The following is a 27367-nucleotide window of genomic DNA, read 5'->3' as shown; positions in this document are numbered from 1 at the left end:
GCACAGATCAAGATCTTCAGCAATGGTGGAGGGTAGGTAGAAAAAGGGCTCAAAGGAGACATGAAAATAAAAGGTTCTAAATACTCGGGATAGACACCAAGAAAGACCTGGAACCAGCATTGGCAAAGTTCCAAATTTTTCAAAAAGCGTAGATTTCCTTCCCCCACAACAGATGGGAAGCCTGGTGTCAGACTGAATCCAGTAACCTCAAGAGAAGAGATTTCCCAAATTAAGTTGAAATTCACAGGGGGTGGACTTCAGACAGCTGAGTAACCTATAGAGGCCGTCACATCACATGCTAGATTATACGCACTACTGATAATCTGGGGTCCACATTGCAAAGGAGGAGGTAACAATAGTCTCACTTTCTGAACTTGACACCATGCCCCCCTCGTTATACTGAAGCTAAGACTTCATCTCCCACCACTTTCTCCAGCTCACTCTGCTCCAGCCACGCTGGCTCCCTTGATGTTCCCAGAACATGCCAAGGACATGCCTGTCATTTGGTGTTCCCCCTCACTTCCTTCAGACCTGTGCTTACATGTCTCTTTATAATAGAGGCCTTCCCTGACCATCAATTGACACTCCCTTGGCCAAGCTTTATTCTTCATCTTACCACTTAGCCCCACCTAACATATATTTCCTTACTTGTTTATCTGTCTCCTCTCCAACCTCCTGACTCCAACCCCATGACAGCTGAGTCTGGTTTATTGCTGCTACCTTGTCAGCTATCAGAACCTGCCTGACACACAGTAGATAAGAAATGAACACTTATTAAACGAATGCATTTACACATCCACGGCATTTGAAGTTTTTGCTCACGGTCCAAGGTTGAAAAAAGCAAGATGGGTCCAGACTGACTTATGCACTAGGTTCTAGGAACAAAATTTTCCTTTTTTTTCTTTTTAAGCACTAAATATTTAGTAAAAATCAGTAGATGTACTGATTAAAAATGAGGGCCCTGGAGCCAGAATGCTTGTATTCAAATCCCAGTTGTACATCTCACTCTGTGTGATCTTGGGCAAGTTGCTTAACTTCTCTGTGCCTCATGATCCTTAATCTGTAAAATGGGAATAAAATAATGCCTTCCTCAAAAGGTTGGGTAGGTTTGGATTGACCGAAGGATAGCGCTTTGAAAAATTCCTGGACATCCTCCGTGATCAATAAACAAAGCCGGTATTGTCATCATCATTATTATATACTAGGAACCGTTCTAAACATTTTACTTGCAGTGCGTCACGTACGAATCACTCAGAAGGTAACTGAGGCCCAGGTGCAAGAAGAACGTATCTAAGCCATTGGCTTTTCTTTTTTAATTGAGATGCAATTCACACAACATAAAATTAACCACTTTACAGTATACAATTCAGTGATGTTTAGTACATTCACAGCGTTGTATAACTATCACAGAACTTTGCTTTTCTAAGTTTTGTATCTCTGGGACTCATGTTGAGAAATGGGACAATGAAACTTGGAACAAGATTAATTCAACTTTGGAGGTACCTAAGAAGTAACATCTACTACAAAAAAAAAGATTTATAGGATGTAACAGTTAGAACACACTCGCTGTCTCAGGGAGGCCACTCTAATGGAGGCTTAGCAGAGAAGGCACTGGGGAGGAAAGAACCTAGGACTTGAGTGCCTTTACACGTTAATTTACAGGGAGAGGTGGGTGTTATTTTTAGACTTTAATTTCTCTGAGGATTTAATAATTGGAGGAAATGCATATTCAAATTGTGAGCATTATTCTGTAGCTCACAGAATAATGGGGGCTAGGTTTATGCTGTCAGGAGGTCTTCATCGTGCAACCTCTGCTGATACAAGGCACAATCTGAGATGAAAAATCCAATAAAGAGTGAATTTTCAGCCTCCGGTGCTGCATGGCCCTCATTTGTGTCTACTGCATTTCAGAGCCTTCCAAGGACAAAGACCAACGTGCCCACTACTGACCCACAAAGATCAGTCGGTGAACAGGATAAAGGCCTCAGGAAGGTAGGAGCGAGACCTATCTTATTCTACTGTTTTCTTTCAATGGTTGCCCAGAAATTTGTCCATTAAACCCAACCGATGAGGGACTTCCCTGGTGGCACAGTGGTTAAGACGCCATGTTCCCAACGCAGGGGGCCCAGGTTCCATTCCTGGTCAGGGAGCTAGATCCCACATGCATGCAGCAACTAAGAGTTCGCATGCCACAACTAAGGAGCCCGTGAGCCACAACTAAGACCCAGCACAACCGAATAAATAAATAAATAAATATTTTTTTTAAAAAAAGCAACCCAACTGATGAAAGAACAAAAGAAATGGTAGAGACTTCTGCATCCCTCCCCACCAGGGAGGGCTGTGGAGTTGACACAGCCACCTCTATTTGGCTTCCTTGCAAGCAACAGAAGCAACAGCCTGACCTGCTTTAGGTCACTGTTCTCTGTGTCGGGTTAATGTGCTCGTACGGCGCTGTCAGGTGGCCTCCTTGTCCTACCCATGTCCAACACACTGCAGCTCACATTTCTGATCTCCTGGAAGTTAGTTCTAGTTGCCCATAATGACTACCCTTAGGGTTCAGCTGTCTTAAATTGGAAGTGAGAGATAGGAAGCCTTACAGTATTCTCAATCCATCACTCCTAGGAATTCCTGAGTAAAGCAGTCCACTCCTGGTCTGTACCGTCTCTGAGCCTGAACCCAAGTGGGAAAGGGGAGAGGTGGTAAGATTCAGGGACACTGTGCCCCAGAAAACATTGGTAGTTTGTTAGAACTAGAACCCAGGTCTCTTGACTCTGAGACTATCATTCTTTATGCTGCCCCATGTTGTACAGTTCAATACACATATTTAACTTGTTGTCTTAAGATACCAAACAGAAAGACATCTACACCCACCTGCTGGTGCGGTTGTCATTGTTATTTGCACTGAGCGCTGCTCGGGAGATCCCAGGAGGGTGACATTCACTGTGTACTCAGTTGCTGGATACAGATCTAAACACACCACTGCGGTTTGTTCCCTCGTTGTGAAGTTAAATGATGTTGCGTGATAAAAATTATTCAGATACCGCCTTTGACCTAGAACTTTAAACTGTCGTGAGATTAAAAGAAAGTGATGCATTAAATTCATTTGGCTTGCAGATGTCTAGACTATAAGCAAAATGGAAAGAAAGCAGGAAGGTTCCTTCTACTTGTCCTCACCCACACAGAATTATTTTTAATACAATAGCAGGCTAAACTGGACAAGAACTTTACAAAGCTACCCTACGTACCCTATTCAACCTCCCTCTCAACCAGCTATAAGACTAAGCTTAAAATGCATAACTACATCTCAGATGGACAAAGTGTCAGGCTATCCTAAAGTAACCCCTTGAGCCTTCCCAGGTGAAGGAGACTGTACTGGAGTTACTGGGAAAAATTCTTTTCATTTTTTTTCATTCATAAGGAATCCACAGACAAGCCTCATGGAACAGACTTTTTACACTGTATGAGGACTACCCCAAATTATGCATGCAAAGAAACTGAGTCATGGTACTTCACTGGAGCCTTCCTATTAGGGTTCTAGAAAACAGTTCTTGGTCTGTTTGGGAGATTCCTCTCTCCCCCAATTCCTAGCATTCTCTTGGGTAATATAAAGGTCCTTATAGGTAAACCATCAAAACTTGGCCTCAGAGTTGCTTGGGTTCAGTGCTGTGAAGTTCCTCCACTCTGCTTCAGCTTCCCACATCCACCGCCACATCCTTGACTGTCATCCTCTGAGCTGCTCCACCAAGATCTCACAATCCCTTGTTCTTCTGGACCACTCATTCCCACTCAGTCTGATCTCTCTCAGGATATCCCCCAAGATTTCCCCACTCAAGATTTTCTACCACTATTTTAACACCCCCATCCTCATCTTCCCACCTATCTTGGATACCATTGTCTATCACTTCCACCATTCTCTTTGCCTGATACCCTCAACACACTTGCCGCTTTGTTCTCAATTTCACCCATTCTTGAAAACTCAAAGCCCTGGGCCAATCCAGATGTTTGACTTCACCACTTCTGCATTCAGACTGCTGCCCTCTGCTGGAGAAAAACCTCACAACTATGGAGGCTGCATTTCTATAGAAAGTCAGTCTCATCCTAAACTACACGTAGTTCAGTCTATAAACGAAAAATTACTTTCTAGTTAATGAAATTTGGATCACACTCTCTGTACGATTTTATAATATAGTCCTTTTACTTAAAAACATATTAGAAAGTTTTTCTCTATCATTAATTCATTCTATAAATAGACAGACTGCCTATTATTTACCAGCCAGAGTATACAGTGTTGGTTATACAATAGTAAATAAGATACAGGTCCTAACCTCAAGGAACTCACAGGTAAGTATCTAGGCAAATAAAATACCCAGGGATAAGTGTTATAATACATGAAGCTGGAGGAGTACATGAAGCTGGAGGATCAGGGAAGGTTTCCTCATCTTAATTGTGGACCGAAAGAGAAATTAGCATTAACCAGGTGAGTTGGGGATGTGAAAAGTAAGGGTAGGAAAAACAATTCAGAGCAGGGACAGCGTTTGGGGGAGGAGGTCAGTGAAGGCCTCCCGCCAGGGAGATGACTGAGCTGAGCACTGAAGGACGAGTAGGAGTTATCCAGGTAAAGGAGGGAAGGGCTTTGCAGGTAGGAGAGTCACCTATGTGAAGACACAGTGCTAAAGGGAGCACAGGAGCCTTTTGGGGGGTACAGGGCCCAGAGCTTAGAGAGCAGATTAGCCCTAAAGAAATCGATTTAGGAGTCTTCAGCATGGAGATGGTCAAGAGAATGGGTAAGACAACCAAAGACGGGTATAGAAGGACAAGAGAACAGGGAAGGCACAACCTTGGGGGTAATCAGATTTAACTTGTGAAAGAGACTGAGAAGGCTCAGACCAACAGGAGAAAAAGAGACAATTTCAATGGGAATATTGAACAACAAATATTGTCCAGTGGGAAGCAGAAGGTATTTCATGTCTGCATAGTGTTCTATCCAATAAATGTATGATTATTTATTTAACCAAATCCCTATTGATGGACACTTGTTTCCAATTTCCCCTATTATAAATAAAGCTTCGGAGAACAGTTTAATCTTTCTGTGTATGTTTGAATAATTAATTATAGTACACTTGTGGAAGTTTATGGATCCTAACAAATAACTATTCCAGAAAAGTCATGCCAATTTAAGGGCCCACGGCTGTGTGTAGTAGTACTTTCTCCAGGTTTACAGAAAAATCATGGTGTCTCATGATTTAAAAATTCTTTTCATGTGTGTATTCATGTGTGTTTTGGCAGTATCTATATTCTCTTTTGCAAACTGCCTTTGAATGTTCACTTCCTTCCAATGGATTTGTTAAGAGTGTTTCACATGTTACTTAAATTAACCTTCGTCTAACATATTAAAAAATAGCAATTTTTTTTCAGTTGAACTCTTTAATCATTTTAGTGTAGGACATGAAGTGAGAATCATTTATCTTCTTAACCAAGTAGTTAACCAGTTGTCCCAGAACCATTTATTTCTGTACCCATTCGAAAAATCATCTTTGTTTTATATTAAGTTATTTGGGTACCTGAATATATTTCTAGGTCCAGTGTTCTTTCCAATATTAAAATTTGAATATTTCACTCACCTGCTTAAAATCCTCCAGTGCCTCCATATAGACATAAAAAATAAGATCCAAGCTTAAAAGTACGGGATACAGGGATGATCGCTATTCAGATTTTTGCCTCATCTCCTCCTCCTCCCCTTGCTTTCTCTGTTCCCCAAGAAAGCCACATTCTCAATTATCCAATAAGCTACTCGACTTGTCCACACTGCCCTTCTTCACCTCATCCAACATCTTTTATCTGGTTAATTCCTACTTACTGTTTATGACTCTGCAATGTTTTTGTTTCTTGTTAAAAAATTGTACCTGGACATGGGGACTTCCCTGGTGGGCCAGTGGTTAAGACTCTGCGCTCCCAATGCAGGGGGCCCAGGTTTGATCCCTGGTCAGGGAACTAGATCCTGCATGCTGCAACTAAGACTCAGTGCAGCCAAGTAAATATATTTTTTAAAAAATTGTACCCGGACATATATACACATACATACAGTCTCCTATTCCATTTATTTACTTTTTATCAAAGCTCTCATTACACCATATTGTAGTTGTCTGTTTACTTGTATGTTTATATTAGTTCGAATAGAACTTCCAGGTCCTAATACATGATATTCTTTTGGTAAATGGCTAATGAATTAATTCTAATTTAATACTTACTTAGTCTACTCTCTGTCAGATGATTTGCTAGGCACTAAAAATGATACAAAAATAATAAATTTCAGTTCCTGCCTGAATATACTTATAATTTTACTTGAGATTTGTGATGTTTATAAATTCAAGTTAAGTGAGGACCAAGAGCCCTGCAATAAGTTTCTTAAAAACCCACATCCGAGTGTGAATTTGATGACAAAATAAGCTGCAACTATAAATGAACCAAAATAAAATATAAGACATGTGAAATACCAGACAGAGAAAATGAGAGCAAATCACCCAACAGTGTCTTCCTTCAATTTAGTCCCTCACTTGCAGCCATCTCACATCCATCTCCAGAAACAAAAATCAAACAATCTAGATGTTCATTCCATTAGTGTTTTTAAATACTCTGGATCCCCACTTGGAGAGTACCCAAAGTTTTAAGTGACACAATTCATTAACGAATAGCATAAGAGATCTTCTTACTTGGTACATTCGTTCTGATCCAACTTTCCTAGAATGCCTGTTCAATTTCAAACAAGCTTCATTAAGTACTGAAATATTGAAAATCCTGTCATCTTCTAAGAGATCATCACCTAAAAGATAAGAGAGAACACAGGGAAAGGTTACATCTTCTTAGCAAAACATACCATGGCCAAGGACAACTGAAACTCCGAGAGCCAACAGAGTGTTTAACAGCAGAAGCATCAAATCTGGCTTCAAGTCCTAGCTCTACAACTTCTTAATTGCATGACCTTAGCTAAGTCACCTAACCCCTCTGAACCTCAGTTACCTTATTTGTGGAATCAAGTAATCAGGTCTGCTTTTCTTATATCATAGGCTGTTGAATCAAATGAAATAATGCATATTTTAAAACTGTTGTAGGGCTTCCCTGGTGGTGCAGTGGTTGAGAGTCCGCCTCCCAATGCAGGGGACACGGGTTCATGCCCCGGTCCGGGAAGATCCCACGTGGTGCGGAGCAGCTGGGCCTGTGAGCCATGGCCACTGAGCCTGCGCGTCCGGAGCCTGTGCTCCGCAACGGGAGAGGCCACAGCAGTGAGAGGCCCACGTACCGCAAAAACACTGTTGTAAACTAACAAGGCTGTGAGATTTTTAGAGAGTTAATTCTATCACTTGGATGGTCCATAAGTAAAATGTCATGAAGGTAAGTATATCAATAGCCAGAAAGTCTGAGAATAAGGAAAAAGCTGAATAAAAGTCAAAGGTCAAGGATTAGAACTCTCAGAGCAGGTGTTTCCAACCTAGAAGATGACCAGAAAGTAGATGACCAGGGAAGATGTTTATTCTCACAGCAGACAGTATTTCAAGAGCTACTCAGATGAGGCAATGAAATAATCAGAGAGCTGATATATTTGCATTGCTATATAGAAAAAAAGTCATTTCATGCCTCCTGCAGCCTAATTCATTCCTTTGATGTTCTATTTCCTTAATACAGGAAATGAAAAAAAAGAAGAAGAAGAAGAAAAAATTTGTTACTAATGAATTAAAGAACCCACAGAGAGTCTAGTAGTACCATGGCTAATTTTCAAGGAAAAGCAAATTTCCTAACAAACAGGTCTGTGCATTTTCTACAAATGAGAAAAAGTTAAATGTCTACAGAGAGAAGCTTTTTATTACTATAAGATAGTTATATTTCTCCCACGGGAGTCTTTGCTACCTAAGAAGTAATAATGATAACAATAAATTATTCTACTCAAAATTGGAACTGTCCACAGCATTTTAAATATCACTGACATAGGCAGCACCAGGCAATTAGCCGTGGGAGAAAATATTCTTGGTTAGCTATAACTGGAAAATGTAAGATATGGTTATGAGAGAGAATTTGAAGACCTATCACAATGTGCTCTCCGTTATCTTCACAGCTTTCATTTTCAAGATTTCATAAGGACACCAGAAACAAAAATTTCCCCATGTACGCACATGATTTTGAGGTATACCAAATATATGTATGTGAGAAATACCACATATAGTTTATGTCTGTACACAAACAGAGCATAAAGCAGAAGTATTGTCTGCAGAGTTCCCATCTCAGTATGATTTTCCCACTTATAGCCATTATAGTCTGAAAACAAAAGCATCTGGCTCCCACTTCCCACCTCCAACCCTGACAGAAGTGACTGCGAAGAGTGAAAATGGGTCAAAATTTGCATCTGGGTTGGAAAGAAGGATTGACTGCTATCCATAAGGCAGAAACATGAAGATATTTCTGCTTAGCACAATGTGGAAGAGACTAGGTAAAGAAAGATGCTGAGAGCTCTAAGCAACATGCCTTCCAAGCAAAGGAGCAGGGTTCCAAAATCTCAAAGGAAGGAATAGGGGAGGACTGGTGCCCATAGAGGTAGGGGCTGGAAGCAAGGATAGGCCACAGGACTGCTCCAGCTGGAGCCCTTTAGCCTGCGGGTTCCCAATCCTAAATGCACATCAGCCTCACCCAGACATGGCAGATCTAAAGCAAAGCTTGGACATCTGTGGGGTTTTTGTTTTTTGTTTTACTTCACCAGGCAATTCTGATAGGCACCCAGGGTTATATACTCTGCTATCACTATTTCTACTTCTAATAATAATAGCCTTTCCTTAGCACATTGGAGATCAGTAACAGGGAAGGACTTCTAAGGGGAGGCCTAGGGACCTGGAGGTTCCACCTGACAGACAACCTGGGTTGGCAAAAGGAGAGACTTGGTTCCTTCCTGCCTCTGTAGGCTATAGCACCATAATGAAGCCAGGCAATGCTGAGCTGGCCCAAGAGCTACAGCTTCACCAATCAAGATAGCAAAGTGCTCAGAAATAAAACTTGGGGCAGTAGGTTTTCTCACAGCTGCTCTCCAAAGGATACTGGATCATCCAACCAGCAGTAAATCCTTCAAGATGAGATCTGAGATAAGCATACCAATATCATCCAATAAAAAGTAAGATCAAAGGGAATGCCATCCATTTTATTATGAGGGAAATATCAAACCTAAATAAAACTTTTATCTTCCAAGGATAAATAATATAGAAAGGGAGGGGGGAAGCCCATGAAATGATTTTACAAAGAAGAAGAGGGAGATCGCACCTAGAAGGCAAAGAATGAACACTGTTGAAAAAAAATAGTGAGCAAAATAATGGTAAAATTCAGCAACATCTGTTCTGTACTTTCAGTAAAAAAATTTTAAAGATGATTCAAACAGATTAAGGATGAGATGTAAGAGAATGTGATAGCAGAGACGAAGCTGGTTGAGACAGGCAGAAATAAAAAGGAAACTAGAAGAGACAAAAAGAAATGAAAGTGCAACTACAGAATTTAAAGTGCATCAGAAATGTCAATGCAGGGACTTCTCTGGTGGTGCAGTGGTTAAGAATCCGCCTGCCAATGCAGGGGACACAGGTTCAAGCCCTGGTCCGGGAAGATCCCACATGTCATGGAGCAACTAAGCCCGTGCGCCACAACTACTAAACCTGTGCTCTAAAGACCGTGAGCCACAACTACTGAGCCTGCGTGCCACAACTACTGAAGCCCATGCACCTAGAGCCCATGCTCTGCAACAAGAGAAGCCACCGCAATGAGAAGCCCAGGCACCGCAACAAAGAGTAGCCCCCACTCGCCGCAACTAGAGAAAGCCTGCGTGAAGCAACGAAGACCCAACGCAGCCAAAAAATTAATTAACTAGTTAATTAATTAATCTAAAAAAAAGAAATGTCAATGCATATATGCATAAATGCATATAGAGAACAAACTTGCTACATACTCACAGAAGGCAAAGGAAAAAGGCACGGATATAAAAAAAGAGAAAATAGAAGACCAATGCAGACAGACAAGGAATTCCACATAGGAGTATTTGAAGAGCAAAAACAAACAAACAAAAACAATAATCAGAGATTTAATGAAAGAAAATATTCCTAATGTGTAGATAGATTGAAATTTGAAGATCCAAAACCTCACAGGGTACTAGGAAAACTTTGTGAAAAACATTAACATGTATATAACCCATGACTGAAATTTCATGAAAGAAAGGACTCCTGTCTCATTCACTATTGAATTCCTGATGCCTAGAACAATGTCAAACACATAGTAAGTGGTGAATAAACATTTACCATGTGCATGAGTAAATGATTAAAGTCTTGAACTTTGCACATAAAGAAAGCTTCTATGATATCCAGGCTGAAAAATCAGATTGTCTACATAGGATTTTTTTTTTTAAATCACACTTTCAAATTCCTCTTTCAAAACTTTGAATTCCCAAAGCCAATGTGAAATGCCACCAGAATTCTGACAACAAAGGTTTTGGCCCAAGAATTTTATCTTCAATCAAGTTCCTATTCACTTGTGAAGACAACAAAAGGATATTCTCAGATAATCCTGGGCTCAGAAATATCCCATTCCTCAGTAAGAAGATAGAAATCACTGTTCAGAGAGAGAAATAAAAATACAGAGAAAGACAAAGAGACTTTGGTGTGAAAGAACTGGTAGTAAACACTGAAACTATTAAAACATATACCTATTTAAATAATTTTTATGAATATTGCTATAAATTAATATAAAACTGAATCCTTTAAAGATGTAGTACATGTTAAAAATAATTAAAAATAAGAAGCCGGCAATAAAATGCTGTATTAAACCGATAACATAAGGGAAGCAAAAGGGGAAGGAGTAAAAGGAAGTAAAGAATGCTAACTTCCTTATCTTACTGGGGGAGAAGTTAACATTATTTCAGTCAACACAGGCAATAAGAGAAATACACATTCAAATAGGATTTTTTTATTTTTGTTTTTTAATGTGTAATGCAGAATAAAAGCAAAATCTATACTGTCTGAATCACTGAAAAAAGAAAATCTGGGGCTTCCCTGGTGCTGCACTGGTTGAGAGTCCGCCTGCCGATGCAGGGGACACGGGTTTGTGCCCCAGTCCGGGAAGATCCCACATGCCACAGAGTGGCTAGGCCCGTGAGCCATGGCCACTGAGCCTGCGCGTCTGGAGCCTGTGCTCCGCAACAGGAGAGGCCACAACAGTGAGAGGCCTGCATACCGCAAAAAAAAAAAAAAAAGAAAATCCGTGCAGCAAAAAGAGAAAACAATGGACATAACAACATAGCATAAAAAAGAGAAAAAATTAAGATGACAGAAGGAAGGAAAACCATATCACAAACAACACTAATGTAAATTGCTTAACTACTATTTTTCTCAAAAAGGTTTGCAACATATGCTGTCTCCTAGAGTACATCTATAGCAATGTTATCCAGATAGCTTTTAAGAAGAACAAAAGGGGAGCAAAGGCATATCATGCAAATAGAGCACAAAGAAATCAAGAAAATCGGGGCAAAAAAAAAAAATTAAATAGGCTAAAGTGAGCCACTTCTTAATAGTGGAAGTTAGAATCTACAGTTAAGATATCAATCACGGGGCTTCCCTGGTGGCGCAGTGGTTGAGAGTCCGCCTGCCGATGCAGGAGACATGGGTTCGTGCCCGGGTCCGGGAAGATCCCATGTGCCGCAGAGCGGCTAGGCCCGTGAGCCATGGCCACTGAGCCTGTGCGTCTGGAGCCTGTGCTCCGCAACGGGAGAGGCCGCAACAGTGAGAGGCCCACGTACCGCAAAAAAAAAAAAAAAAAAAAAAAGATATCAATCATGAACATAAATATCATAACATCAAAATGTGTGAAACAAAACAATTAGAATTTCTAAGAGAAACTGAGAAGAATGGCAATCCAAGTAAGCAAAGAACAGTAACGACAACAAAAACATAAGTCCTGAAAAACCTTACTACTAGAGCTGATTTAAGACTAGATCTTACCTTACAAGCAAACACTCTACCTATTATCACAAAACTTTGTCAAATAGTAAGCCCCAAGAAAATGTTGATAAATTACCCACAAAGAATACTAAAATGTAAAAAAAAAAAACTAGAAATCAACAACAAAGTGTAAATGTTAAAAATATTTTAAACCTACCACTTGATAACACACATAATTAACCCTTCAATCAATGAGGAAATCAAACTAGCAAGTAGGGACTTCCCTGGTGGCGCAGTGGTTAAGAATCTGCCTGCCAATGCAGGGGACACAGGTTCAAGCCCTGGTCCAGGAAGATCCCACATGCTGCAGAGCAACTAAGCCCCTGTGTGCCACAACTACTGAGCCCATGTGCCACAACTACTGAAGCCCATGCGCCTAGAGCCCATGCTCCAGAACAAGAGAAGCCACCGCAATGAGAAGCCTGCACACTGCAACGAAGAGTAGCCCCTGCTCGCCACAACTAGAGAAAGTCCACACGCAGCAACAAAGACTCAATGCAGCCAAAAAATAATAAATATATAAATAAAAAATAGCAAGTATATAATAAAGTAAAGTAAAAATAAAGAGAACATATATTAACACCCTCATAAATAATTCTTTGATCAAGGGAAAATCAGAATAGCAATTATACCATGTCTTGAAAGTAAAGATAAAGACAACATGTATAAATGCCTAAAGAATTCTGGCAAAGCTCAAATCCGGAAGGGAGAAAGAAGCACTGAAGGCTTTTATTATCAAACAGAAAATAATGGAAATAAGTTGAACTATGCATTCAACTCAAGAATTTAGTAATAGAACAATATAATGAAGTTAAGAGAACTAGGGAGAAGGAAATAATAAAAAAAATAAGGGGAGAAATTAATAAGACAGAGAAAGAAAAACAATTTAAAAACCCAAGAGATTACTCTTTGGGGAAAACAACAGTAATAAAACAGACAACCCAAGCGAAGCAGATCAAGTGTTAAAAAGAGAGAAACACAAAACTACAAATCAAAATAACCTGGGGTTATATAATCTGTAACCCCAGAGGAGTTGTAAACAAATATTCCATGTGACATTCTGCCAATATATCTGCCAATATATTTAAAATCACAGCGAAATGGACGTTTCTTAGGAAAGTACAAATTATAAAAATTGACTCAAGAAAATGTAAGAAACATAAACAGATCCCAAAAAACATAAAAGAAACTGACAAAGTTATCAAAGAATCATCTCTCAAAGGGGTGAAACTTAAATAATATTAAGAGCAATGCGTCCAACTTTAAGGGAAGGGGATAATTCTAAAGTGATATAAACTTTTCCAAGGTATAAAAAATATGGAAAACTTCCCAATTCATATAAAGAGAACTAGCATAACGCTAATAATGAAATCAGATGGCTAACTGTGCAGGATAGAGAGGCGGGAATGACAGAGCTTCACAAGAGTGCATAAGGAAACAGCAAAGACAAAATTTGAGTAGATAGGGAGTAAATGTAGAAACATACCTTGTTCCCAGTTGGAATAATTCAATATAAATCCCAATTCTCACTAGGTTAATTTGCAAATTTAATCCAATTCCATTTAACATCTCAGACAGAGGAAGGAGGTCTGGCGACATTAAAAAACTCAGTCATGGTCACCCAACTCTTAAGCAGCAGAGTTAAGATGCAAATCCGGGTATGTCTGACCCAAAAGGCCACGCTTTTCTCAGTGGAAATTAACTTGAAGAGGTTGAAGAGGATATTAGTAAAAACAGCTGACACTGAACAGCAAGCTCTCATTCTGACTGAACAGAGACAGATGAGTTTGGAGTCCTGGGATGCTCTTTCAAAGAAGACATATTCCTAATAAATCCACAGTAGTTTATTTTTAACTTTGAACAACTTTCTCTAGTTACTATATTAATTTGACAATATCTTTCCCTACCTAGTATTTACTTAGAAATAAATCATTTTGTTTTATTTATATACAAGTACCCTGAGACCTATTTTGTATAATTTCATAGTTGGCTTGATATTGTTAAGACTGGCAGACTTCAATTATTTCTGCAACATCCATGTTACTTCCCAGTTCCTAGTGGCAGCAACACCTAAAGGTTGAGTTTTCTTAATTAGGACATCAAATAGCTAGTTGAGAACTACCTCAACTCATCCAAAATAATAAATGACACCAATGGCTTTTCAAGGTTTGCTTATTAGGAGTTTAATTAGTCCTGACACCCCACAACCAGAATTATGGAAAAAAAAAACTTACTGTAATTGTCATGATGATATAAAAATCCATGTGATAACTATGTGCATTGGGGTTTATTATGACTTCTTGAAGCTCCTTCTTGTCCACGCCTCTTTTCACCCCACATCTACCCTCCTGCATCCTAAGGCTGCCTCCCCCTCTCCACCTGCCCACTCTCAGCTCGGTTCTCCACCCCCAATCAGTCCTAGGGTCAGTTCCCATCCTGGAGCACAGCTCCTGGGTCAGCCTGCCTGGCTCCACCTTTACCATAGGCAAGAGTGAATGACTTTTGAGTTTCCTACCAAAGATAAGCCATGTGGCTACCCTCTATTGCCTTGGATAACTGAAATGGACTGCATCATCACCTACTGTTCTCCTCTTTTAAATGCCTTATTACCTTCCACGTCAACCAGAGGACGCAGCTGAGAATCAATACATCAGTGACCATTCAGCCTGGCATCAATAGGAGAGGAATCTCTCCTACCAGACCCGCTCTGGTTCTGAGCCTAGAGCAATTAATCCCCTGGCTACAAATCTCAGAAAGCAACCGTGAACTCTCCTGACCAGTAGATTCTGAAGCACATTTTCCCACATCCTGTGCTTAGCATTTTCTAGGAGGAAATGAGACTTCACCTCCACCTACCAGCTGTCTGGAACTCAATGATGGCTGGCACAGAGCGTCTGGGAGAGGCAACAGAAATGTGCATGGTGTAGTTGGTGCCCTGGTACAGATCTAGGCACACTTTCGGGGTCCTGTTGTCTGTGGTCAAATTAACTGTCTCCTCATGAACTGTTTCCATGGGGTCCAACCGTTGTCCTTTTATGTATATCTTTGTGAGGGGAAAAGACAAGAGAACCCACCAGGACTTCAGTTAAAACAAACAAGCGAGATTTTTGTGGTGCTGGAACCTACTCCCTTACTACTCCCTTTAATACTGCACTGCTCACCCCAGGGGAGATAAATAGGGCAAACCTCTGCTATCAGGTATCTGATGATGAAATCTGATCAGCCCAGTAATCCATAAATGCTGAGAAGTAACATAAAATGAGGAGTATCTCCAGGGAGTGCTATCCTGCACTCAAATGACCAGCGATCAATGGAGGCAACACAACCTGAGACCCGCTCACTGCAGACTGTCACCGAGGCAGCAGATGCTTCTAGGCTTGTTCTGGGGGAGTGAAATACAAGAGCTTGCAAACAAGCGATAATGACGATGCCAAATATAAATACATCCCACACACATATATGGAGGATGACAAATAGACTAAACTCAAAATGTAAAATAAAAGAATCCAGATATCTTTAAAATTCTGTTCACTTTTTTAAAGGACTATGGGATTTGAAAGCTATTAGATTGAGAAGCACTTCCGGAAGCAAGTCCCTCCTACTCTTATTTCCATGGTAACCATTTCTGCCCTAGCAGGAAAAAGGAGCTCACTTTACTTACCACATATACGATCTTGGAGTTTATTCTTCCTGGGTTTATTTGCCACCTCACACAAGTGTTATTAAACACTGACACGTCATTAATTTCTATAATTATTTCTAAAATAGAAAAAGAGAGAGTCCACTCACAAAATGCATGGATGGGCTTTGGAAAAACCCTAATGGCCACCACATTAGAGGGCATGACTTAGTTTATCTGCCCAGCTGGTCTCTCTGATGATCACCATTCATGCTCTGATTCAGAAACCGAATCAGCAATTCAAGCTACCCCAGGCCATCACCCAATTTAACTTCACCATGAGTGAGCTTGGCCCATTACCTGATTTGGAGGAAAAGGAAAGATTCCTGCTTAAGTATGGGTGAGAATTCCAACCTGTGATTGGTCTGACAGGCCACTGGATGCCACTGGTGTTCCACTCCTGTGGGATAGAAAGCGGCCCAGAGTTGAGCCCTGAATCTTCCCTGCAGTTGTACAGGTAAGATCAGCTTCCGGCTTCCTCATCCCACCCAGCTGATGGAGCGTTATTTCCAGGTCACTGCTGTTCCCAAGAGGGAAATGACACGCATCACCACATGGGACCATTCCTCAGGAGTAACCCGCTGGGGTAAACTAAATAAATTCTCCACAAGGTCGCTGGATACTTCCAGAGCTCCTTTAACTGAAGCTATTTAATCCTGACTTATTCCGAAGCCACTAATTTCTTCAAGTTGTTCTGCTTTTTTTATATATTCTGTGTGTATTTCATGTAATATATTTGGGAATGTGGGAAACAGTATTAGGACCTCGGTTCCTGAGGTAACACAGTTTCCAATGAACCTAGTAAACCACCTAGGAAGTTGTCCAGATGGGAAGGGGGCAAGGATCTAGCTTTTTATCCATTTAATAAATTCCCTGCAGATAAGTAAAACCATTTTTACTTGCAGTTGACATACTCTTGTCTATAAAGAATCCTAAGGAATTCACATACACACACACACACACACACACACACACACACACACACACACACACACACACAAAGCTAAGAAAGGAGTTCAGCCAGGTTGCAGGATACAAGGTCAATGTACAAAAATCAATTGCATTTCTGTCCACTAGCAAGGAACAATCCCAAAAGGAAATTAAAAAAAAAAATTTCACTTACACCAACATCAAAAGGAATAAAATTCCCTGCGGGTAGAAGTTACCAAACCATCACCTCTGGAGAAGGGAATCATCACCTCACCACACAGGAATGTTCCTCAGCCCAAATTCAAGCTTCCCCACTGAATCAGACATCCCTTGTGGATGTTCTAGAACCTCTCAGCTTCTCCTGTTCCTTGTTCCAGCCCTGCATGGGCTTTGACACCATGACCGTGTCTTGTCTCCCATGCTGGAGCTTCCCTGCTGCACACCCTAGCACATGCAACCTGGAAGTGGGGGGGAATTAACACCTCCTGGGGGACAGGAGGTACTAGATAAGTCTGCCCCTTATCTTTCTTCCCCTTGAAGGGCAGACCTACAAAGACCTTTCAGGGCGCTGTCGCACTGATGGAGCAATACTTGCACTCAGTGAAGACGGCTGCAACAAGGCGTCCTTACACTGGCTCTGCTTCCTTCCCAGCTCTACTCACCTTAGCCCTCACTCCTGCTTCCTGGGATAGCACTCCCTATTATGAAAAAAATATAAGCCTTCTGCCTCAGGCCCTGCTTTCTGGGAAACCCAAGGTAAGACTCCCATCAAGAAGGGTGAGAAAGATAAGTCTCCGCCCCAGAAGATTCCTCTCTTCATCTCAGCTCCCATCCTTCCCTTCTAGTAAATCTCTTCTCAGCCTCCAAGTGGGAAAGGGAGCCTGCACCTCAGGCACCTGTAGGGTTGACTAATTTCTCCTCTACTCAGAACCAATACTATCTTTAGACAGACCCTAGTCTACTGCTCTCTTTGCCTATGGAAGAGTTTATATCTTTACTAAATCATCCCTTCAGCAGCATTGCCGAGATTCTATGTCACACATTACCTGGTCTTGGGTAAGCCCAGGTCAGCTGACTATAAGTGGGAATAAATGGAGGCAGAGAGAGGAAAACAGGCAAACTTCTGGAGAGACACCAGAGGATCACCTACGGCTGTCTAAAGCACCCCTGGGTCTCTACATCAATGTTTCTCCCTGGAGCACAGATAATTTGAAATCAAAGAAATACTCCAGTTGTGGACATGGGTATCCTGATAGATGCAAAGACCTATCCATTCACCTCCTTGGGTAGCATAATGATGATGTTGGCACCAGTCTTTTATCAGCTTGAACAAGCCCCAAATACTCCTGGCCCTTTCCCTCTCCACTGACCTTCAAAGCCCTAGAGTTCTAGATTCCTCTGCTCATTCCCACATCCCTCTGATACTCACCCCCTGGTCCAGAAGGAAAAGGAAACATCCCACCCCTCACCTTCTCTCTGAGTTGCCAGTAAAGCACATTTCCTTCCCACTCGGGACCTCTTTGCCACCCAAGCAGAGGTTAGAAAGGAAACATGAAAGTTTCCTTTCTTGTTCTTCCTTTTTGCTCATTCACTATGACAACTGCAAATAACATCTCAAAAATGCTATCTGCCTCCAGGCTGTGCCATGCTCTCTGCACAGAGGGACCCAGATCTGATTCTAGGGATGTCAGATATTTCATCCCAAGGAGTAGCATAACAAAATCCGGTTGCTTTTCCCTCCAGGTGTCTACGAATCAGCTGGAAAGACTTCGTTATAAATGTATCAGCTATTAAACATCCATATCCCTGCTGCCCCTTTAAAAGAGATGACTTGGGAGGCTGCGCCCTAATTCTAATAGTACCGAAAACTGAAAACATTTCTGGAAGTTCTCTTTGGAACTGACTCCAGGGCACTTTATTCACCACTGACCCTTAACTGAACGATTATCGCATGCCAAGCGTCCTCCCATGCCAGGCACTGGGCTGTGACGATGATCAGAACAGAAGTCCTTCCCTCAGGAACATGGCTTCTAATGGAGGGAGCAAACATATAAGCAGAAAAATTACAACTTGATAAATATCAGGACAAAGTTGCACACAAGTACCACAGGGTATAGAGAAAGAAGCCACCAACTCTCACTGCAAGACCTGGGGAAGCCGGCTTCGTGGGGGGCATGACCTTCAGGGCTGAATGGCTGAAGAGTGAGGAAGACAGAAGACAGAACAGCAGGTCCAATGCCTGCAAGCGTAAAGGGTGTGGCAGATTCAGACAGAGACGTGTAACGTGCTGGGGAGGAGGAAAGAGGGGAAGCGAGGTTGCAGAGAGAGGAAGGGATCAGACTTGGGAAGACCTGCTCGCTAGACTAAGCGCAGACTTACTCCGACGAGCCTTGGAGAGCTAAAAGCAGGAAGATGATGGGGACTTCCTTTTTTTTTTTTAACATCTTTATTGGGGTATAATTGCTTTACAATGGTGTGGGGGACTTCTTTTTTTAGAAAGATAACTCTGGTGTATTTTGAAAGAGACACTGGAGGTCACAAGGAAAGAATGTGATACCCTTTACTCAGGATTACAGTACATCAAACACTGATACGTAGGTCTTTATAGATTTGATCACATTTTCCCAGCAGTCATAGGAGGCAATCATAAAATCAATAACGAGTGAACATTTATTGAGTTGTTACTATGGACCAGATAGCATGTACGGTACTTTAAATGTATCATTCATCTAATCTTCAAAATAACACCATGAATTTGACATTATAGTGTCCATTTTACAGGCCTAAGGCTTAGAGAAGTTGAGTAACCTGCCAAAGGTCACACAGCTAGTAAGCAGTGAAGTCAGGATTCAAAACTAGATCTGCCAGACTCCATGGCCCAGAGCCTTTGCACTGAAGTAGCTATTCAGCAAAAAGGTGAAAAGATGAAATCAGGGCACTGGATTTAAAACCGTGAGCAATTCTGAAGGAAAGCAATAGGAGGCAAGAGATAAGGAGTCTAGGCTGACTGCCAGTCTCTGAGCCTGAGAGTCTGAATAGATCGCCTTCTACTGTACTCATAAGAAATATAGGAGGAAGCAGACTGGGTTTGTGAGAAAGAGACGAACGAATTGTGTTTAGAACATGCTAAGTCTGAGTTCATCTACCTGGGTGAAAAAAACAGCCTTGAAGGTCATCAATGGGTAGATGGTAGTTGAATCCCTGGGTGCAGGTGACATGCCCAGGTAGGACATGGAGAGCAGGTGGCATGATAGCAGGGCACTGGGACACATGGAAACCAAAGGGGAAACTAGAGGAGAAAGAGGAATGCAGAAGGAGGTCAGAGGTTGGCTGGGAGAGTGTGATGCCTCGAGAGTCAAGGAAAGAGAAGATCTGAAGGAGTGTCTGCTTCCTCGAACGTTATCTCCCTTCCTTCCTACCAATCCTCCCGACCTCCTCGCTCCCACCCAAGAAGGGCCTGGAGCAGAACATAAGCACTGGGGGCTCGACCTCTTGCTCTCCCCTCACATGGCTCTTTCTTCCCCAGTGGAGGGCACATGGTGCCATGATCAGATCTGAGGTCTGACTTTGGACAGAGGCAGGCAGAGCAGGTCTCTGCCTTGTCCAGTTGTAGGACGTTTAGGCTCCTCTGGCCTAAACAAAGTAGGCCCCCACAGCATCCAACTGAACTCTGCATTGGACTTTGGGGACCAAAGCCTCCGTGGGTTATAAAGTACCTTTGCTTTGCTTTAGATTCTGCATGTGGTGCATGGGTGCGTGCGTGTGTGTGTGTGTATAAATGTACATATATAAAGTTATGTATTTTAGCATTCTATTAGCATCCAGTATTTCTCTGTGGTACCCATCCTGTTTGTAACTAAATAATTTTGTGATTAGTTATTTAATGTCTATCTCTCCTGAATGTAAGCTCTATGACAGCGAAGACAAGATCTATCTACCTCTCCAACCCCAGAAACTAATACAGTTGGTTGGACATAGATATTTTTAAAATATTTATCATTTGGTTGACTGGTTGAATAGATTGATAAATGTATGGATAGATAATCAACAATGCTAAATGTTGTGGAAAGGTTAAGAGGAAGGAGGACTGACACTAGACCATGGTCATTAGTGACCTTGAGAGACAGCAACAGTGAAGTGGGGTGTTGGACGCCTGATTCTCCTTCAGGAAGCTCAGAAGAGAACAGGGTGGGAGGGGACAGAGACAGTGAGCACAGACTGCTCTCTCAGAAGTCCCATTGTGGTCAGGGCCTAGTCTAGTGCACTCTCTTGGTTTCCAATTTTATATCCATTTTCTCTACTTTTGAAAACAGTAAAAGGTCCTACAGAATAAATTCAAGAGACCTTAACAGAATGTCGAGCTCAATGTCATTTCTAGTATCTGCTTTCAAAAGTGATATGACCAGTCTTCTAATATGACTCATAAACTACCTCCAAAGGCAATTCCCAAACAGATTACAAAACCAACACATTTTGATAATAGCAGCATCCCTGAAATGAGGGTATGGCTTCCCAAGGTGACAACTTTGAATAAATGCATGTTTGGCTATAAGAGTTTTGCTAGGCTTCCTTTCTTCTTTTTAAGTCATTAGAGTCACATAAAATAGGTGGAAGCAGCATGGCTTAAAGCAGTGCTTTCCCAAAATGCGTTATTCACTTTAGGATGAGGTTTTTGGTGGCACATGAATATATTTTTATGTGTTTGCTTTGTATTGATTTTTGTGTATATTTGAAAAAGCCCAGGTGTTCATCAAACTCATGATATCACATATATTACTGTGTCCTTGATCAATAAATTTAAGTTTTAAACATAAGTTGTTTTAAGAAACTTATTAAATTAAAAAATACTTTAGTTCTGGCAAACATTGTCAGGGTGGTCTACAAATAATTCAAGCTTAGGAGAGTGGCAGGAGACAGCTCGTGGGCTTTCCAGGTCTAAAGGCCTGAGTTCAAATCCTGTCTCTGCCATTTACTAGTCATTGAAAGACCCTGTGAAAGTTGTGTCACTCTTATGAGTCTCAGATTACTCATCTATGAAATGAAAACATCAATACTTCACAGGGTTTTTCTGAGGACGAAATGAAATCAAGCATCAAGGCTCCTAGCAGAGCCGTGGGTGTTTAAGTTGGTGCACGATCAATGGTAGCTATAATGCTTGACGGTCTAAACATTACGCACATATTCAAACAAATCCCAGCCCTGCGGCTATTTGCATAAATGTGCCCATTTATTCCGGCTGACCTTTCTCTTCTATCTGAAATATGTCCAGCTGCAAGTGAGCACTCACTGGGCTGAAGAGGAGGATCGACCACAAAACAGAAGGGCAGGAGCTAACAGGAGGCCTGGAGGCATTTGGACTCGGTCCCTGAGTCGGGTGAGGGGCCCAGAAAGGATCCGAGCAGCCACTCTGTGTTTCCATAGAGATGTTGCTCTTTAGAGAGCCTGGAGTGAGTGAGCGTCCACTTCATCATTATTAACTCAGATTCGAAACGTAAAAAGCCAAACGACCTGTGCAGAATGAAAGCCAGGGACAGTTTTATCAAGAATGGATCAGTCCCTTTGATCTTGAGGTAAACCGACTCACTGAACATCAAGCTTCCACCTGGGGTTTTTCCAGACACTAAAGTAATTGCCTAATTCTCAGCTCTCTGGAGTTTCCAGGCTAAACTGGCCTTAAAAAAAAAAAAAAAAAAGTCCCACCACCTTGCTGGAGTTCACACTCCATTAAAAACATATACATATCTAACTGAATCACTTTGCTGTACAGCAGAAATTAACACAACATTGTAAATCAACTATACTTCAATAAAATTAAATATATATGTGTGTGTGCGTGTGTGTGTGTGTGTGTGTGTGTGTGTGTGTATATATATATATATATATATATATATATATATATATATATATATACATACACATACACACAGATCTGTCCTATTAATCCAAAGAAATAGGGACTCCAAAAATATTTTTAACTAACAACAACTCACGTAAAGTGAAGATAAATTATTCTACCCAATTTAGAATGAAACACTCATGTATAAAAAGATGGGTAAACAAAATGAAAACAAAGGACAGGGGTAGAAGGCATTCACAGGTTAGGCAGAAACGTAAAAGAAGATGGGGAAAAAGCCCAAAAGTGAACATTGAAGGAGGTAAATACAAAATACACAGAGAGATTTGGGACAGAAGGCGAGGTGTGAAGAAATAGGTGAAAAACAGGAAAAAGCAGGAAGGGAGGGCAGCTGAGCGTGAGCCATGGTAATCAGCATCTCTCACTACAGTTCCAGAAGCCTCTCGTACCTACCTACCCAGCGATCATGTGCACTGTGCCATGAATTAATCAGCATGTAAATCGCCCCCTTTATCTGCGGAAATTGAATTTAGTTGCCAATCTTGATTGAGGGCATAGAGGCCTCCTCACAGAAAGATCACAGCCCTCAGGGAGAAAGCCTTTTCTCTCCTTAAATCAAAGCTTGCATAAACCCATGGAAACAGCTGCAGCTGGAGCCACAGACTTTGTGAACGGTGGCAGGCTGAGGTTGGTAATTATAATTAGCAGTTACATAACATGTTTGTTCTTCAAAGTGCTCTACAAGCATCAGCTAATTAATGGCTTACTATGCCCCATGCAGATCCACTGGTTTTTCATGGAGTGACTAATCCTGGTGCCCCCACTGAATTCTGATTGGTGGAGGCACAGCAGCTTGAACAATGAAGCAAATGGCTGAGGGTCCAGAAGCTGGGCCCAGCTCTCTGACCAAGTGACTCCATAGGCAGCTCTGGGCCAAGACCACCTTCCCAGTTGTGGAATTCAGCAACCCACGAGGCAGCTGCCTCACTTCCTCCAAATAACTCTTAGAGGTGCTGCTGGAGGTGCAATAATAGTTTGGAATGACCATCAGTCTGGTTCAAAACGGCATTAGCTCAACGTCCCCAAGTATGAAGACTGGGATTCTGGAGTCCTTGGCGTTAGTTACAGGTGTGCCCTGGCTTCTCTGTGCAAGTTCGGCAAGTCAGTGGGACCTAAGAGAAGGCCGAACTCGATCTCTGGGTTCTCATCCGTGTCTGCCCTTCCTTGTTACTATGACTGCAATCTCTAGCCTACAGCCTGCTGCAGTTGTGGTGGAGATAAATGAATGTGGGAAATGCATGGCACAGGCAGGGCCTCAGCAGCAGAGGTAAGTTCTTCACCTACTCCTGGGATGCTTTACCCAAGGCCTTCAGAGGTCCATGATCTCATAAAATATTATATCCGTGTGTGCATTTCTTTGGAGAAAAGGCTATTTACCCTATTGCTCTGTAAATTCCAAGAAGGTAGTGTCCAGCAAAGTACCTCACACACAGTGTATGCTAAATAAACATCTACTGAACAAATTGATAGATTTCATCAAATTCCTAACCCCAAAATGGTCATGAACCATTCCTCTATGGACAAATAATCACCAGCAGTCTGCATGTTGTATTTGCTCTGGTTAGACTCTCCTATGGAAAACTTCGATTGGCAACACCCAAGACATTCTTCCATAATTCTGCTACAAAACCAAGCCAGAGACCTAGACCAAAGCGACCTAGAGATTTCACTCTTCAGAGCCAAGCAAGTTAACAGCTTGAAATAAATTCCCAGAGCCATTCAAGACCAGGTGACAACCATTTGTCACACCCACGGCCAACCACCACAAACCCAAGAATCATTGCCTTTTCCCATCTTATTTCTTGGAGGCTGAGGTGTGAAATAAAGCACATGGACGTCTACACTTCTGACTCATGAGAAGATCCTCTTCAAGCAAGGTTAATAATTTCAGTAAAAGACCTAACATGGGCACAGTGGTTTAAACTTCAAAATGCTCCCCATAGATTGTCTCATTTGATTCCCTCTCAACAATTATTTGAGGTAGGAAAAGTAGGTTTTATTTTCTCCCTTTTATAGAGGAGGAAACTGAGGCTCTGAGAGAATAATGCCTCACCTAATGACACACAGCTAACACATGGCACTGCTAGAACGTGAACTGAAGTCTCAAAACTCCTTTTCACCGGTAATTTCATTTGGGGGTATATATCCAAAAGAATTGAAAGCAAGGTCTCAAAGAGATATTTGTATACCCATGCTCACAGCAGCATTAGTCACAATAACCAAAAGGTGGAAGCAACACAACTGTCCATCAATGGACGAATTGATAAGCATAATGTTTATATATATACTACAAAATATTATTCAGCCAGAAAAAAGAAGGAAATCCCACCATTGGCAGCAACACGAATGAACCTGTAGTACATTATGTTAAGTGAAATAAACCAGTCACAGAAGGATAAATACTACCTGATTCTGCTTACATGAGGTCAATTAGTCAAACTCATAGAAACAGAAAGCAGAACGGTGGTACCAGAAGCTGTGGGAAGGGGGAAGTAGGGAGTTACTGTTTAACCCGTAGAGAGTTTCAGTTTTTCAACATGAAAAAGTTCTGGAGATTGGTTGCACAACGTGAATCTACTTAACACTGAAAAAATCGTTAAGTTGGTAGATTCTACGTTGTTCGTATTTTACCACGATTAAAAATAAACATTAAAAACCTACATATACATTGCACCACCTTCTCTCTGAAAAGCTGTCAAATGTGCTTAATTAGGACTTTTAAGGATTCCCCCCCTGAGAAAATGGCTCATGGCAAAAAATCTCTCAGGCAACCAAGCAGAAGAGAGAGGAATCACTGGGATTTAAGGTGGGTTTCAAAAGATTAGATGCATAAAATTTCCTATCCAACTTATTTTCCCAATCCACCCTCTAAATCTTCAGGGTTTAGCTGACAAACCTAAAGCCAGGTACCTGCCCAGGTAAATGGCACAGCCAGGGCAGTACACGGGGTAAGCAACCGAAGGTTTTAGGTTCTGCTGTTAGCTTCCACGAGACAGGAGACCCACAGAATGGAGTCTATACCTGTGCATGACAAAGTACTTGTTCTCCAGATCCCTTTCTCTGTGCAAACAGAAGTGATCTTTCCTCCAGGGCTCTCAAAGCCCTCTTGACAGACATAGTGAGCCATACCGCCCAGTCTGGAGCTGTGATTCCCCACCAGGACCGCATGCTGCACTTCCGGAGGGCGGCCACAGTTGATCTCTGCAATGGGAAGTAGCACAGCACTTGTTATGACCCATGACTTCTACCCCATAATTCACCTTTTAGAAATAAATATCCAGTAATGATAGAGTCTAGTCATATGGGAGAAGAGAAAACACTAACCCCATCAAATAATCCAGTTGCAGGTATTTAAAATAAGATCGTTCAGAAGTAAGGAAAATAGAGATCTCTGAATTTAATAAAATTTATAAACATGCATGTATAGAAAATATTCCAATTATGAGATTACTTATACTATAGAGAATTCCTTGGTCAATGAAATAATCCATCTCAGGGTTATTTTACATATTAAGATTTTCTGGTACCTTTTAGTATGTATCTTCAGATCATTAACTCCTGAGTAGATAATAATGCAAATGTAGTTTTTTGGGGTTTTTTTGCTAACTGAAGAGTAAATGAAATATATACAAAATCTCTGAACTTTTTAAAGCAAATTAATGGGGAAAGTATTTATAGTTTAAACATGCAATATATATGTACCTTTCAAAGAAAAATAAATCAGTTGCATAGAGGGAGACAAACCTGGAATTATAAAATTGACATGAAATTTCTTCTCTGCAACTCTGACTACCAGAAGACACTGGAATATTTACAGAAAACAATCTGAAGGACAAGGATCATGACATTACCATTTTAGACCCAGCCAAACTCTACTCCATATAAGAATAAAAGAGTCATTTTCAGATATTTACAATTTTTAAAAAAATCTATACATATATCTTTTCTGGAAAAAAATTTAAAAATAACCTCAGACCAGCAAAAAAAAAAAAGAATCAGAATAAATGCCCTAAGAAAGGAGAAGGACAGAGCTTTAGAAGAAACACTAGTAAGCAATGAAACCAGCAGGATGTACAGGTAAGTCTCCATAATTATTTAAGTGTGACTGTAGAGCTGGATAGAACTAGCAGTAAAGGATTCTAGAACTAAAGGCTGAACAATGTAAAAAAATTAATAATTTGAAAATTAAATTCCAAACTATTTCAATAAAATCTGAGCAGCGAAGTGAAGAGAAGAAATAAAACATGGTAAATTTCCCATACAGCAGTGGGGAGCTCATAGACACAATTTTATTCAAGAAAACGTAATAAATATAAAATATAAAGTAACGTAGTCATAATAATTGCAAATGTAATCCAGTTATACCTAAATCCAGAAAGAAAAATACATAACTTTTGGCCTTCATTCTGATTTTTAGTTTTCTCCCCCATCTGCAGAAAGCCAAGAAAATTAAGCACTCTTGATATCCAGACTTTTAAACCATGAGTCCATTTATGGAGATAAAGCATACAAAAACAGAGAAAATGTTATGATCTGTTCCCAACTCCCCATTAACCATTCATGGCATTAGAAATATGTGGCTTCTCTTAAATGAGCTTCTGATACAGAATTGGTAGATTTACTGTAATTGTACTCTTCTCCAACCCCTTATGGATGTCTGGTCTGTTCTAGAACCCCAGAGTTACTTCCCTGAGGGAGGCCTCTTGGAGCAGGGTTTCATCTGTCGTCACTGGAGTTATCATAAGACTCTCAATATAACAGCTCAACCCACCTGACCAGTCACTTGGCTCTGAGATTTTTCAAAAAAGAGTTAGGCTCTGGTCAGTGCAGATG

The 27367-nt window shown here is 41.1% G+C and overlaps 1 protein-coding gene across 1 annotated transcript in view; it reads right to left on the bottom strand.

Moving 5' to 3' along the window:
• The window catches only part of SUSD1 (sushi domain containing 1), a gene marked incomplete at its 3' end in the record, with an annotated part of 123224 nt that overhangs the window by 58666 nt on the left and 37191 nt on the right, over positions 1-27367 (bottom strand). Inside the window, exons 6-10 of the mRNA XM_082656867.1 lie at positions 25556-25735; positions 15673-15770; positions 14868-15054; positions 6711-6820; positions 2872-3064 (exon numbers count right to left, since the gene is read on the bottom strand). Of these exons, the coding sequence (XP_082512993.1) occupies positions 2872-3064; positions 6711-6820; positions 14868-15054; positions 15673-15770; positions 25556-25735 (768 nt within the window). The remainder of the gene's footprint in view (positions 1-2871; positions 3065-6710; positions 6821-14867; positions 15055-15672; positions 15771-25555; positions 25736-27367) is intronic.

Source organism: Grampus griseus (assembly GCF_964374135.1).
Source record: "Grampus griseus genome assembly, chromosome: 6".
NCBI lineage: Eukaryota > Metazoa > Chordata > Mammalia > Artiodactyla > Delphinidae > Grampus > Grampus griseus.
The sequence above is the reverse complement of the archived record's forward strand: the minus strand, read 5'-3'. Positions and strand labels throughout refer to the sequence as shown.